This window comes from Aotus nancymaae, unplaced genomic scaffold (genome assembly GCF_030222135.1).
Source record: "Aotus nancymaae isolate 86718 unplaced genomic scaffold, 86718_ANA_hifiasm-v0.15.2.pri h1tg000016l, whole genome shotgun sequence".
Classification (NCBI taxonomy): Eukaryota; Metazoa; Chordata; class Mammalia; order Primates; family Aotidae; genus Aotus; species Aotus nancymaae.
This window is the reverse complement of record NW_026988428.1, coordinates 46,119,575-46,134,307: the sequence shown is the minus strand read 5'-3', so window position 1 is coordinate 46,134,307 and position 14,733 is coordinate 46,119,575. Positions and strand designations below refer to the sequence as shown.

The following is a 14,733-nucleotide window of genomic DNA, read 5'->3' as shown; positions in this document are numbered from 1 at the left end:
CTATATCTCCAGACTCTAGAAGAGTGATTGCTACACAAACATGTTTCATGAATAAATACTAAAGTTGAAAAAAATCAACTTTAAAACATGCCCTTAACAGTAGGATTCATTTTGCTCTGACGTAATTTCCTTTCTAGTATTAACTATTTATAACTAAGAAGTCTAGCATATAGTCATCTAACCACAAAGTAGGGGATTTTTATTAAAAGATTAAGAGTAAGAAATAAAAGACTAAATAAGGCCTTGAATAGCTTTATTGAAATCTGTATAAATAAACATGCACATTTCAAATGTAAACTCAAGTGAACTCAAGTGCAGACAAAATTTTAACCTCTGTCATGCAGGAGGCTAGTTTACATTAAAAAAAAGAAGAAGAAGAAGAAAAAAAAACCAAAGCAGCTTTTTAAAATACCAGGATGTTAAACCAGCTTTAATATCAAGATATAAAGCAAAGCCATGATCAACATACTTCATTCATCCTGGTCAAATGCATTTTTTTTTTAACTTTTAAATGCTAACATAAATAAATAATTTACCAAAATGTGCACTCACAGAGTGAACTTTTATTTACAATACACAATTTATAATCTATTGTATTTGATTAGTTCAAGTGAAGAACATTATACTTTTTGCTTTAATAGCAGTGGGACACAAAGCAATTTCTCAGGTAGTCGATATGTGAAATGTGCCCCAGCATTTAGGATTTCTATTAAAGGCAGTATTGTATGCCAATTTACAATACATTCTTTCAACTAGATCAAAGGGAAAAAGCAGCAAATAAAAATGTTTCAAATGTTCACACATATTTTTGGCATCCTGGATCCTTGAATGTGGTGAACTAAAATCAAATTCAAGGTGTTTATGCTTTATATACTGTACAGGTTCTGACTCTGGAACATGCAAATGCCATTTCTCTTATAACAAGTTACCGTCTGAGAAAAGCTGTAAGGCTATGGTGAATTCCATCAGGAACACACAAAGAAAGTTAACAGACCTACCTTTATAGCCAATTGTCCATTAATGATTTGAAGGCCAGTATATGAAAAAAATCTCTCATCTAAGCTTGATGCAATTATTACTATGGATACAGAATACTATTAAGTCTGTCCTTATATTACAATAATTGGAAGAGCTAAAGTTGCCAAATTACCATAAAATGGGGTAGAGAAAAACAGACAGCAAAAATTTTAATTTTGGACCAACACCAGATTAAAGATATGCATTTTAAAGCAAAATTGTTTTTGAATGTCTGAAGAATAGATTCCAATAGCAGTAGATAATACTTACATGTAACTGAAAAATGACTTTAGATGGAATATGAAATCTAGAACCTGTTTCCACATTGGCAGTAAAATGAATATAATATTCTGGATTTTTAATGATACTACAAAAAGAAACATCTTTCCTAAGACTGTTTCTTGTATCATGATTTAGTTTTTTAATAGGTCCACATTGATTACTGGGATAAATTTGAAAATGTGGTTTCTGAAGAATGCTGCCACAGTATTTATGCCACATTGATACTGCAGCTAAATATCATAGTAGTATATACGGCAGCCTAATGCACATGAACTAGATTATCCAAAAACTAAGTTCAGCCATAGTTTTCTTGCAGTATTATTAGAGCAAAATAAATGACCAACATCCACAAATTTAACATTTGTCATCAATTAACTCACATCCAAAAAAAAATCAAAGGAAACATAATTAATCAAAACAGCAGCAAACTTAAAAGGGATTTATTTGTGATTTCCTATATATATTTAGCTTGTAAATACAAGACTGTAAATGTATTAAGAGACAATTTCTGTTAAAGTTTTCATTGTGTTTCACTTCAAGTACTGCACAAGTTAAAATCTGATAAAGGATTTACATTCGGTTATCTGAAACTCCCCATCTCAGACTTTTGTTTTAATGTGGTGGGTAACTTCATCATTTTCATAGATACCACCAGCAGGAAAGTCTCTCTTTTATGGCTTCTGGGACTTTCATTAGTTAGTGTGCATACAGTTTTCATTTTCTATATCATTGTCATTATCATTGCTATCTTCATCACTTTCTAATGGGATGCCAGTGGCAGCTGAAGCACCTTTAGTTTCTCGGTCAAGAGGAAAAAAGCCAGTTCCAGTGAAAGTGTCTTGTCTCTGGTAGAAGAGTACATATGCTGCTTTGGACTGTCAAAACAAACAAAGGATGCTAAAATGGTCACGATTCCCAAAGATCACATTAAATATATTATGAATTTTTAGCTGGTCACCAATTTTGGTGTGAGGGTATAAGTCAAATAGAAAAAACCATGCATGGTCAAATGGAAGTTACTAAAATTCATTAACAACAAGACAATTTCTACTAAAGGAAGAATGGTCATCAGAATTACAAATCTTTATGTGCTTCTAAATTATTTGGACCAAGAAATAAATGCAACTGTATCATAGATTAACCTAGTTACTCTAACATGAAATAGAGTTCTATGCTTTCTTTCCTATTATCTCTTAAGGAAGAGGTAAATTTCTTCCTTCTAATACTAGTCACTTCAACTCATGTTTGCTGTAGAGTCCAACTTTTCCTACCATCTTTTTTTTTTTTGAGATGGAGTTTTGCTCTTGTTACCCAGGCTGGAGTGCAATGGCGCGATCTTGGCTCACCGCAACCTCCGCCTCCTGGGTTCAGGCAATTCTCCCGCCTCAGCCTCCTGAGTAGCTGGGATTACAGGCACACGCCACCATGCCCAGCTAATTTTTTTGTATTTTTAGTAGAGACGGGGTTTCACCATGTTGACCAGGATGGTCTCGATCTCTTGACCTCGTGATCCACCTGCCTCGGCCTCCCAAAGTGCTGGGATTACAGGCGTGAGCCACCGCGCCCGGCCCTTCCTACCATCTTAAGGATATTGTTCCATCAGTCATCACTGTGTATCTTTAATGAGTCCTTATCCACTGGACTTTTCTCTTTCGCATTAAAAATTACCTAAGGCTTTTCCTAAGTCCCTCTCCATTCTACCTCCTCTTCGAGCTGCCATATACCTCTCTCTCCCTCTTCCTCATAGGGTGATAAACAAACAGAGTAGTCAATACTCATCATTCACTCTCATGCACACTTCTCAACTCAAAATAATCTAGCTTTCCCTCAAACCATTCTAGTAAAATCGCTTTCACCAGGGTCAATAACTTAATAAACAACTGAAATGGGTGCCTTTTTCAGTTCTTTTGGTCAATCTCTCAGTAGCATTTAATGCTTCACTATTTCTTTCTATCAACAAACAATGTTTTGCTTTTGTGACAACACTACTCAGATCTCCTATCTCTCTGGTTTCTTCTCAGACTCTTCTGTGGACTCATTAAATCCTGACCTTTAAACATACTATGTTCTGTCCTCAGCCTACCATTGTCTCAACATGTATCCTCTCACTAGGTGACTCATTTAAACCTATGGCTTCAACTGCTGCCTGAGGCTGACAACTCAAATGTATAACCTAAATCAGTTCTCACTCATTAACTCCAGTGTTATTAGTCCAAGAACCAAACGGAAATTTCCACACAGCTATCATACAGGCACCTCAAACTTCAACAGCAACTCTTCTTCCTATATTCCCAATCTTGGTGAATGGTGAAATAAGAGTCATCTTAAACGTCTCCTTCTCTGGATCTCTACAACTATTATCTTTATTGTGTCTATCTTTTAACAAGTAATATTAATTCTGACCAGTAAATATCTCATAAATCCATTCTCCCCTTGTTTACATTGTTCTAACTACTATTTTAATTGCTTAAATTATGTGACAGTCTACTGTATGGTTTTTCTGTTTCTTTATTCAGTGTCTTCAATCTACCTTCTATGATGTTCTCAGAGAGATGTTAAGACACAAATTGAACAATGTTATTCTCTTATTTAACAATCTAATGGCTTCTCATAGTCTGTAACAAAATGTCTAAACAACCAGAATGCCACTTTTCTTGGTCTAAGTGCTAAATTTATCTCCAGCCTGATTTCTTCCCCATGTCCCTTTAAGAGCTTTTCCTTTGAGTCATATTCAATTACGTGCTGTTCCCTTAAAATGTCATGCTTTGTCATGCCTCCTTGTTCTTGTAAATACTGTTCTCTTTGGTTAGAACACCTTTGTTTATTTTGTTTAGTTTACTCTTATTTTTACTAACAGACTCAGGTCAGACATCTTCACCACATGAACTTCCCTGTACTACAACTTCCCTGTATTGGTCTTATCCCCTTAAACCCCAAATCTGAGTTGAGGCAGAAGTTCCCTTTCTAAGTGGCTATAGTAAGGTATTTAATAGTACTTATCATGCTGTAATTGTTAATTTACTTATCTGTCTTCTTTAGTTTATAAATCAGAGGTAGCTATCTTTTAAACTCTCGACTGACAGGTAACTGTCTTTTCTTTTTTCTTTTTTTTTAACGGAGTTTGGCACTGTCTCCCAGGCTTAGTGCAGTGGCACAATCTCAGCTCACTGCAATCTCCACCTCCTGGGTTCAAGCAATTCTCCTGTCTTAGCCTCCCAAGTAGCTGGGACTACAGGCATGTGCCACCACGTCCAGCTATTTTTTTTGTATTTTTAGTAGAGACGGGGTTTCACCATGTTGGCCAGGATGGTCTCAATTTCCTAACCTCGTGATCAGGCCACCTTAGCCTCCCAAAGTGCTGGGATTATAGGTGTGAGCCACAGCACCTGGCAAGAGATAGCTGTCTTTTTAACTCTGTTTAGAATGGAGTCCTTTGTGCATATCTAGCTATGTTTTTTTTTTTTTAGACAGAGTTCCACTCTTGTTGCCCAAGATGGAATGCAATGGCGTGATCTTGGCTCACTGCAACCTCTGCCTTCCGGGTTAAAGTAACTCTCGTGCTTCAGCCTCCCAAGTAGCTGGAATTACAGGCGTATTCAATTTGTTCATTAAATGAAGAATCGTTGCTAAAATGTATGGCAACATCAAATTCATATATTGTATATAAACAAGATAATTGTTTATTTGAAGACAAGATTAGGGCAGTGCTGTTAAAAAGACTGATGGAGAAGGTGGGCAATTTTAGGATGTTTGGGCTGGGAGATTAAGGAGAACAGAACTGAATTTCTTTTGCAGGACAAAAGAAATTAGGAGTTTAAGTATAAACCAAAAATGTGGTTAATTCAGACAAACACAATTTAAAAAATATTTATAGTGTTCAAGTCTCTTTTTATCATAGATATAGGGAGACAAGTAATAGGATATATATATGTATGTATCTGTGTGTACATATATGTATACACATACACAAAAGCATACAGAGTCAGCAGTGAATGATAAACTGATGTTAAGTGTGAAGAGATGGAACTTCCTAATTTTTCTACCATTCAGAAAATATCAAAGTAGCAAGTACACAAGCATTAATATTTAAAAAATCTGTAATTTGTTCTATCAAATTATGTCATTTTGAGTTTAAATACTTAATTTTCATAAGGCAGGATAACACTTCAAAGATCACAGGTATGGTAAGGTATTTCAGGGATTTTTCTTCTTCTGTTTAAACACTCTGGCTTTGAGTAGTCAATGTCTAGAAAGTTAAGAACTGAATCTACTTTCCAAAGAAAACTTAATTATTTTTATTAGAAACTCCATGTTGAAAACTACTAAAATTTTTTTCACCTTGCAATTTATGCTTTTATTAGTGGGCAAATTTAGAAGACAAATTTCTATTTAGGGGACAATTTGACATTTCTTTAAGTAAGAATTGTCACTTTTAGCTACTCAAGCTACTAGAACATAGATTACAGTGTTCCATGGGCCTCTTTTACTAATTTATATTCACTCCTTAAAATAGTGAATCCCATAGTTTTCAGGAAATGTAAGACAAGCTTACCACAATTTGGTCTTCAGATGCAGTGGAGACACTACTGTCATCAAAGTAGTACCATTTTCCATCATCTTTATTTTTTGCAAAAGCAGTATCTAATGAAAAAAACATAATCACTGTGACAAAAATGATCTTGGTTTTCTGGGGACTTCTCAAAAGCCTATAATCATCTACATAAGGAATATCTATTAAAACTGCCTGACAATCATCTATGAGGCTTATTTATTATACATTCAATTGACTCAAATGATTAAAGGTATTTTAGAATAATTTTCACAATTAGATGCCTAAAATAATTTTCATATAAGTTTAAACATACTTTTTTCATCTCAGGAAAAAACAGATTACTTTTAAATTCACAGAATAGCACTAATGACAACAAATGGTAATTAACATTTATGTAGTGGTTACTTTGTACCTGGCATAGTGTTATACACTTTACATGTATCATCTCATAAAGAAGGTATTATCACTATTATTCTCCCCACCTTAGAGATAGGAAATTAAGGCATCAAAAAAAGAAGGGTAATTTACTAAAGGTAGTATAGCTGTTAGCTAGCAGTTAGGATTTAAACCTAGACCTGTTTCTGACTTCAAAGTTTGAAATTTCAACTATTATTAAATTTTCTATGACAATTTCTTTTCTGATAGCTCTACTTATTAAGCTATAGTTTTTTTTTTTTTTTTTTTTTTAACACCAGAATCTCTTTCAGTTTTTAACAAAAGTACAATTGGTCCTCTGCATATAGGGGTTCTGCATCCCTGAACCCAGCCAACCACAGATCGAAAATATTTGGGGGAAAAAAATTCCACAAAGTTCTTAAGAGTAAAACTTGAATTTGCCTTGTGCTGAGTACTATGTTGAAATCAAGTGAATGAAGTGACATGCAGGCATCGTATTAGGTATTCTAAATAATCTACACATACAAGTATATGAGAGGATGTGGATAGGTTATATGCAAATAGTACAATATTTTATATAAGGAACTTGAGCATCTGTGGTATCCACTGATACATAGGGATGACTGTACAGAGCAAGAAAAAGGCAAAAAGTGATTAATTAATCCACATAATTTTTAAAGATCTGCTTTAAGTAAAAAAAAATGCCCCTTTTCCCATCCCATGTCTTATGTAAACTACCCAGTAACTGAAGAAATGAAGTTGCAAAATGTTCCTAAAATAATTATCTGTGGTAATTGCTTCTAAAAAGTGACACTTTGTAGGGTATGGTTTCTAAATAATTCTTCCCATCCTAAAGTAAAAATTATTATCCTTCCCATTCATATATAAATAAGAAATTGAGGTATTATCCTTAATATGGCTAAAACCAAAGGGCAATATTCTCTATTAAGTTACCTGTTTGGATGATATTCAGAGGGAAGGACATTACTTTGAAAGTAAGGTAATCATTATCTTTAGTGAAGCTTCATTGGAAGCCAGAAGAAAATTCGAAAGACAAACCAATCAACCAACCAACCAACCAGGCAACCAGCCAACCCACCACAATAAAATAACGGTTTAAACTCTAAGTTGTTAACTAGTTAGCGATTTTACTGAGCACCTACCCTGTGGAAGAAATGTTTCATATTCTACCTGCTGTTGGTTCCCTCTCCTCAAAAATCAACCATGGAGAAAAACCACAGAAGCAGAGGGAAGTTAAGTTCAAAGAAGCTAACAAAAAAAACTGAGAACCCTGTTCTTAATATGTCACTGATAGGATTAACGGCATATCAGAGTGAACTAAATCAAGAATATTTCTGTGTGCATGCAAGATGACTGAAGAATGCGACAGAATGGCTGGAGGCAGAAATGAGAAGACAATTTAGAAGAAAGCGTTTAAATTTCATGCTTCAATCTTTGTCACAGAAATTAGCAATATTCAGTCTACCTAAATCAGAGTCTTATTGCTGTTGGGTTAGCCCTATTGGGCTAACAAAATATTTGACACCTAAGATGACTGTACCCCATGCACTCTGGTTAAAAATCAGCCTTGGTGAGGAGTAGAAGAAAACAGCAGCGGGCTGAACAGCTTCCTTTGAGCATGCCCTTCTCTATTTTCTCCCCTTCCAGCTACATATAGGACCTCTGCTAAGCTGTTGCTGTGTATGCTGTATTGTTTCTTGACCTGTATCCTGTCTTAAATCTAAGTTGACCTGGTGCTGAGTGAAGCCTTTTGTGTGCTGTGAGGTTGTCAATCTCAATCCAAGACCACTGCAGAGCAGATGCTGCATTTAGATCTGTGTGATTTACAAGAGACACATTCAACAAAAAGGCACAGAGAGTTTGTAAATTAAATGATGATATCCAAAAGAAAGCTGGAGTAACACTTGTAATATCTGAGAAAAAGAAAAAAGGGGCAAAGAATGTCAAATCCTGGTGTAAAAGGAACAACACAGAAAGAAGAGCTACCCATTATGAACATAAATGTAATTATGCAAAATATTAATAAGGACTAATAAAACTGTTGGGAGAAGCAGGTCAATCAACACTTCAGTAGGAGTCCTGACAAATTCCTCTCAGGGATAAAATGAACATAAAAAATAACCAGGGAGAGTAACGGTTTGAATACAGTTGATAAGCTTAAGCTATCAGAGATACAAAGAACTCCATATCTAAATGGGAAATGTATATTTTTTTCTAAGCGTATAAACATTTAAGGAACAGATCATGTATGTATTAAGACACTGGGAATGTTCAGACTCTTAAAGATTAATAAAGACAATGTTCTCAACTGCTATGTAATAAAACTGAAAGTAAGAACAAGTGACAAACTCTGTATATTTGGAAACTAAGCATATGATTAAATAACATTGGGCTAATTAGGAAATCATAAAGGAAATTAAAACATACACACAATTGAAAGACAATAAAAATATGAAGTACAGCTAAAGCAGTACTTAGCAGAACATTTATAGCCTTTAATTACAGCCTTCAATATAGGAGAAACAATGAAGAGCAAAAAGGTTAAGCATTCAACTCAGGAAATTATAAGAAGAGTAACATAGAAACCCAAAGTAACAAGAGAAACCATACAATGAAGGGAAGAGAAGAAATCAATTAGATAGAATAAATACATACAGGCCAGGTGTGGTGGCGTGCACCTGCAGTCCCAGCTACTCAGGAGGCTAAGGCAGGAGGAACGCTTGAGCCCAGGAGTTCAAAACCAGCCTGGGCAACATAGTGAAACCCCGTCTCTACTAAAAATACACAAAAATTAGCTGGGTGTGGTGGCCTGTAGTCCCAGCTACTCAGGAGGCAAAGCTGGTAGGATCATTTGAACCCAGGAGTTGGAGGTTGCAGTGAGCCAAGATCATGCCACTGTACTCCAGCCTGGGTGACAGACCGACATCCGGTCTCAAAAAAAAATAAATAGATAAAAAAGAATACATAGATACAGCAACAAAAATAAAAATCTGGTAAGATGAAAAGCCAATTCTTTGAAAAGATTAATAAGAGAGAAATCTGGGAAGACTACTTTTTTTTTTTTTTTTTTGAGATGGAGTCTCGCTCTGTTGCCAAGCTGAGTGCAGTGGTATGATCTCAGCTCACTGCAACCTCTGACTCCCTGGTTCAAGTGATTCTCCTGCCTCAGCCTCCCGAGTAGCTGGAATTTACAGGCACGCGCCACCAAGCCAAGCTAATTTTTGTATTTTTCATAGAGGCAGGGTTTTACCATGTTGGCCAGGATGGTCTCAATCTGCTGACCTCGTGATCCTCCTGCCTTCACCTCCCAAAGTGCTAGGATTACAGGCATGAGCCACCACACCCAGCCAGAAAGATCGATTAAAAAAAAAAAAAGAGAGAAAAAGAATGAAAAAAGACAAAAACAGAGTAATATAAGTATTATAAACAGTTCTTAAATAAATTAGAAAACCTAAATGAAATGGATACATTTTTAGACACAAAGAAAACATCAAAATATACACAAAAGGAAAAAGAAAACTGAACAGACTAATATGCATGATGTAAATAAAAACAATTATTGTAAGGCCTAGACGACTTTACAGGTTAATTCTACTAGACTTTGATGAACAGTCAATTCCTGTATTGTACTACATGTTCCAAAAAAACAGACAAAGGATAAAGCATCCTAGCTTGTTTTATGACTCTAATCTTTATTCCAAACTAAGATAAATGAAAATATAAAAAACTTACAAGATCATTTCACTTATGAATAAAACCGTAACAGCCCTAAATAAGTTGGACTAAATCCAGCTTGTATCAAAAGATATAAAAAGATAAGTAGGATATATCCAAGGAATGCAAATATTGTTCAACAGAAAAATCAATCGCTTGCAGAATGTAGAGTGGAACAATCTGACAACACTTACTTAAACTCAGCAATCTCACTTTTGGGTATGCAGCCCAAAGAAATTCTTACATAGGATAACATAAACAATTCTTTATCGGTCTTAGAGTGGTAGAAAATGAAAGGCAATTTAGAGGTCCATCATGAGGTAAGTGGAGAGATAAAATATGGTAGATGTAAATCATGAGCAGTGAGTGAGAAACAACTGACTAAACAGACACAAAATAACATAGATAAGTCTTAGTAAGAGTCAAGACCTAGTGAGATCGATACCACAGTACTAATTATATAAATGAATAAATATTAATGATTTACAAGAGTATACGCATCAAACATGTTAGAAAGCAAAGGGGAAGGAGAATGTGGAGGGAAATGCACTCTAAATAAGACAACAACATTCCCTCCTGGGCCCTGAACTGAGGAGTACGATGAACTCAATCCTCTATATCGAGTGTGGAAAAAAAAAAAGGTTCAAAAGCTGACTCACTCATTAATCAATAATGAACTACTATATGCAAGACACATCTGATATTTTATCCTTAAGAATTAATAAATATCTTAAAGAAAAAAGTCTGGAGTTCTTCAAACACCATGATTTGGGTAAAAAGGCAAACTGTCAACTTACAGTGTCCTCCTCCCATCCCTCCATAGTGGTTGGAAACAGCAATCAAATTATAGCGGCAAGGACCTGCATTTGGATTAATTAAGAATTCCGACATATCCAAGTCACTGTTTAAAAAAGAAATCAAGTTAATTTTATGTTGTCCCTAAATGCAATGAATTCTATTCCCTTCTGCCATTGTTGTTTGACATATATATGTGTGTGTGTGTGTGTGTGTGTGTGTGAATATACATATCTCATTAAAGAAATTATGAGTCAAGTAACTTACAAAACAAATCATACATGTACCTCTGAGATATTAATATTTTGGCAAAGATTTGTTTATGGGTTGAAAATGTTAAAATGTTTCACTGAGTATATCATAGAGATATCTGCACTCTCATGTTCATTGCAGCAATGTTCACAACAGCTAAGATCTGGAAACAACAACCAAATCTTGTTGATTTAATGGAACTACATGTTGCAATGTTGATGGAACTAAGTGTCCATCAACAGATGAATGGTTAAAAAAAGTTTGGTACATATACACAATGAAGTACTATTCAGCCATAAAAAAGAATGAGATCCTGCCATTTCCAACAATATGGATGGAACTGGAGATCATTATGTTAAATGAAATAAGCCAGGCACAGAAAGATAAACATCATATGTTCTCATTTGTGGGATCTAAAAATCAAAACAACTGAACTCATGAACAGAAAGAGTAGAAGGATGGTTAATAGAGGCTGGGAAGGGTGGGGATGGTAATGAGTTAAAAAAAAAAATGAATGAATAAAACAACTATTTGATCACACAACAGGGTGACTATAGTCAATAATAACTTAATTGTACATTTAAAAATAACTAAGAGTGTGATTGGATTGTTTGTAACAGAAAGGATAAATGCTTGAGAGGATGGATATCCCATTCTCCATGATGTGACTATTTCACACTGCATCAAAACATCTCATGTACCCCACAAATATATACACTTACTATGTAGCCACAAAAATTAAAATATAAATAAACACAAACGTTGAATGTTGTTATTCAGATTAATGTTTTTATGCTAACACATTTAATTCTCAGTATATCAGGAGAAACAGTCATCACTATTTACCACCTGGGTCCAATGGACCTTTATTTTAAAGTCAATTTTATAAAGTAGTTTATGGGCAGGGTGGGAGGTTAAAAAAAAAGGAAGTGATTTATATGAAGAAAAATACAAGAATAGTGAAAACAACTTTCTCAGAAGTTTTAAAAAATATTAATATATCAAACTCTAATTTTTATTCTACATTTGTTGGCTTTGATGACCTGTACACCTGAAATGGGCAACATCCTTTGAATGTAACTGACTAATCATAATCTATCATTCAAGAACCTGGAAAATGACCATCTTGTAAACAGGTTATTATTATTTCTGGTTGTTCTTTTTGTATTTGCATTATTAAAAAGCAATAATGATTCTAATTTTTAAATACATCTCTAACAGATTCTAGTTTGTCATTACTCCTGATTCTTTTTCTTATTCTTACATTGCCAAATGCTGTATTATTGAAAACTTTTAATGGCTCACCATTTTGTTAAAAAGAAAATTATCTTTTTTTCATTCAATAATCATATATAATTTTCAATTTTAAATTTATAACCATCAATTAGAATGAGCAATCCAATAAATATTTTGTTTTATGTAATCTATTTCCTTCTAGTTACCTTTGTAGATACACCTGCCATTAGCATTTGTTGATTTACTAACTGTATCAAGTAAATTTTGGTGCACAAATACCACAGAATATCAAATAATACCATTGAAAGTTCTCTTTGCAAAATGGGAGAGTACAAGTTCTTGTGCAAAATATTGTGTGACAAAGTCCTTCCTGTAAGTGATTGAGAATACAATGTTCTCTTTTTGTCATTCTGAATTCACAACTGTTTAGTAAAATCAGGGGGTAAAAGAAAAAAAAGAATATGAAGACGTATAGACTTTTTTTATATCTTTTTACAGACAAGATTGGGGTGCATTCAAGTTGGTATGGCCATAAATATATCTTTTTACAAATATGATGTCACATAATGGCAATAGGAAAACTGAAGGATGATGCAATAGGGATGATTTATTTTACTACTGTGTTATCCTTCTAAGCAATTCCATTATTCTGTTTTATTTTAGTCTTTTTGAAAACAGCATATTAAGGGCTGGGCGAGGTGGCTAATGACTGTAATTCCAGCTCTTTGGAAGGCCAAGGTGGGAGGATCACTTGAGGTCAGGAGTTCGAGACCAGCCTGGTAAATATGGTGAAACCCTGTCTGTACTAAAAATATAAGTGGTGGCAGATGTCTGTAATCACAGCTACTTGGGAGGCTGAGGCAGGAGAATCACTTGAACCCAGTAGGTGAAGGTTGCAGTGAGCTGAGACTGTACCATTGCACTCCAGCCTGGGCAACAGCGTAAGACTCTGTCTCAAAAGCCAAACAAACAAAAAACCAAACTGGCATATTTAGGAATAAGTGATGAGTAATGATGAAATAATTCCTAGGATAAACAAAATCATGAAGTACCATAAAGTATCATAGATTTATAAATGAGACTAATTAACCCATAGATAATATAATACAGAAGGAGTTTTATTATTTTTTAAAAGTATATTTTTGGTTGGGCGTGGTGGCTCATGCCGGTAATCCTAGCACTTTGGGAGGCCGAGGTGGGTGGATCACCTGAGGTCAGGAGTTCAAGACCAGCCTGGTCATCATGGTGAAACCCCATCTTTAAAAAAAAAAAAAAAGAAAGAAAAAAAAAAGTATATTTTCTTTTTGGTCTTTGGAAAATCTCTAAAAAAAATTTTTCTTGAAACACTGATCCTTATAAATTGTTAGAACTACTCAAAACCAAACTTGAAAGCTGAAATTGGGTCCAATGACATCTGATGTTTACTAAAGGATGATAACTATGGCTACGCACAGTGGCTCACACCTGTAATCCCAGAACTTTGGGAGGCCGAGGCGGGCAGATCACGAGGTCAAAAGATTGAGACCATCCTGGCCAACATGGTGAAACCCTGTCTCTACTAAAGAAATACAAAAATTAGCTGGGCATGGTGGTGCTCGCCTGTAGTTCCAGCTACTCAGGAGGCTGAGGGAGGAGAATCACTTCAATCTGGGAGGCGGAGGTTGCAGTGAGCCAAGGTTGTGCCACTGCAGTCCAGCCTGGTGACAAAGCAAGACTTTGTCTCACAAAAAAAAAAAAAAAGGATAATAACAAAAAGCATCAGTTTGAAAGAAGAGTTGCCCAATGCTTATAAGTACAATTAAAACTTACTTTATAGGAAAATCAACTAAGGTATCCAACTTGTCTCTCATATATCGACTGTAAGAAAATCTCTTGAGATGTACCACAAGTACCGGAGGCAGGGACCACAAATCCAATTTCTTTGTGGCTTGCTGATGTTCTTTACAATTCGGACAATACCTAAGAATAAAAAGAAGCATTTAAAGCTTGATAGAGGTACAAACAACTCCCATTAATGAAAATAATAGACCAGAAATGTTTGGAATGTTTTACATTTATTCAGTGGGCAATTATTGTATGCCTAATATGTACCAGGTTGAAAGCAACTCTTTTTCCTATTTTTATTTTCAACACATTTTTCAAATAGATTTAACCATTATAAATTAATATACAAATACATATTGAAAGAAATAATGAGGACTAGATTATTTTTTTTAGTATGCGAAAAAGACATAGATCACAAATTTGTGTTGGAAGATAGGTACTAGAAAATCTCAAAACTTCTGGGCTCTAATAGAACACCACCACAAAATATATCACTATACTTTTCCTAAAAAGCTTCTCTCAAAATGATTACATAGCTAAAATTTCTTGGAAAAAAAAGTAAAATTAATTATTAATAGTATAATGACTATTATGGAAAACACAGTAATGAAACTAAGGCAACACTATAATAGTTTTTAATTTTT

At 34.6% G+C, this 14,733-nt stretch overlaps 1 protein-coding gene across 7 annotated transcripts in view; it reads right to left on the bottom strand.

The window, feature by feature from the left end:
• Positions 1-236: 236 nt before the first annotated feature.
• USP15 (ubiquitin specific peptidase 15) overlaps positions 237-14,733 on the bottom strand; it is a 146,910-nt gene continuing 132,413 nt past the window's right edge. For 6 of the 7 annotated variants that reach the window (XM_012444917.2, XM_012444918.2, XM_012444920.3 and 3 more), the window contains 4 exons: positions 14,075-14,224; positions 10,780-10,883; positions 5,852-5,940; positions 237-2,174 (listed from right to left, as the gene is read on the bottom strand). In XM_012444917.2, the coding sequence (XP_012300340.1) occupies positions 1,992-2,174; positions 5,852-5,940; positions 10,780-10,883; positions 14,075-14,224 (526 nt within the window). In that variant the 3' untranslated portion in view covers positions 237-1,991. The remainder of the gene's footprint in view (positions 2,175-5,851; positions 5,941-10,779; positions 10,884-14,074; positions 14,225-14,733) is intronic. The other variant, XR_002478460.2, reaches the window with a different exon arrangement.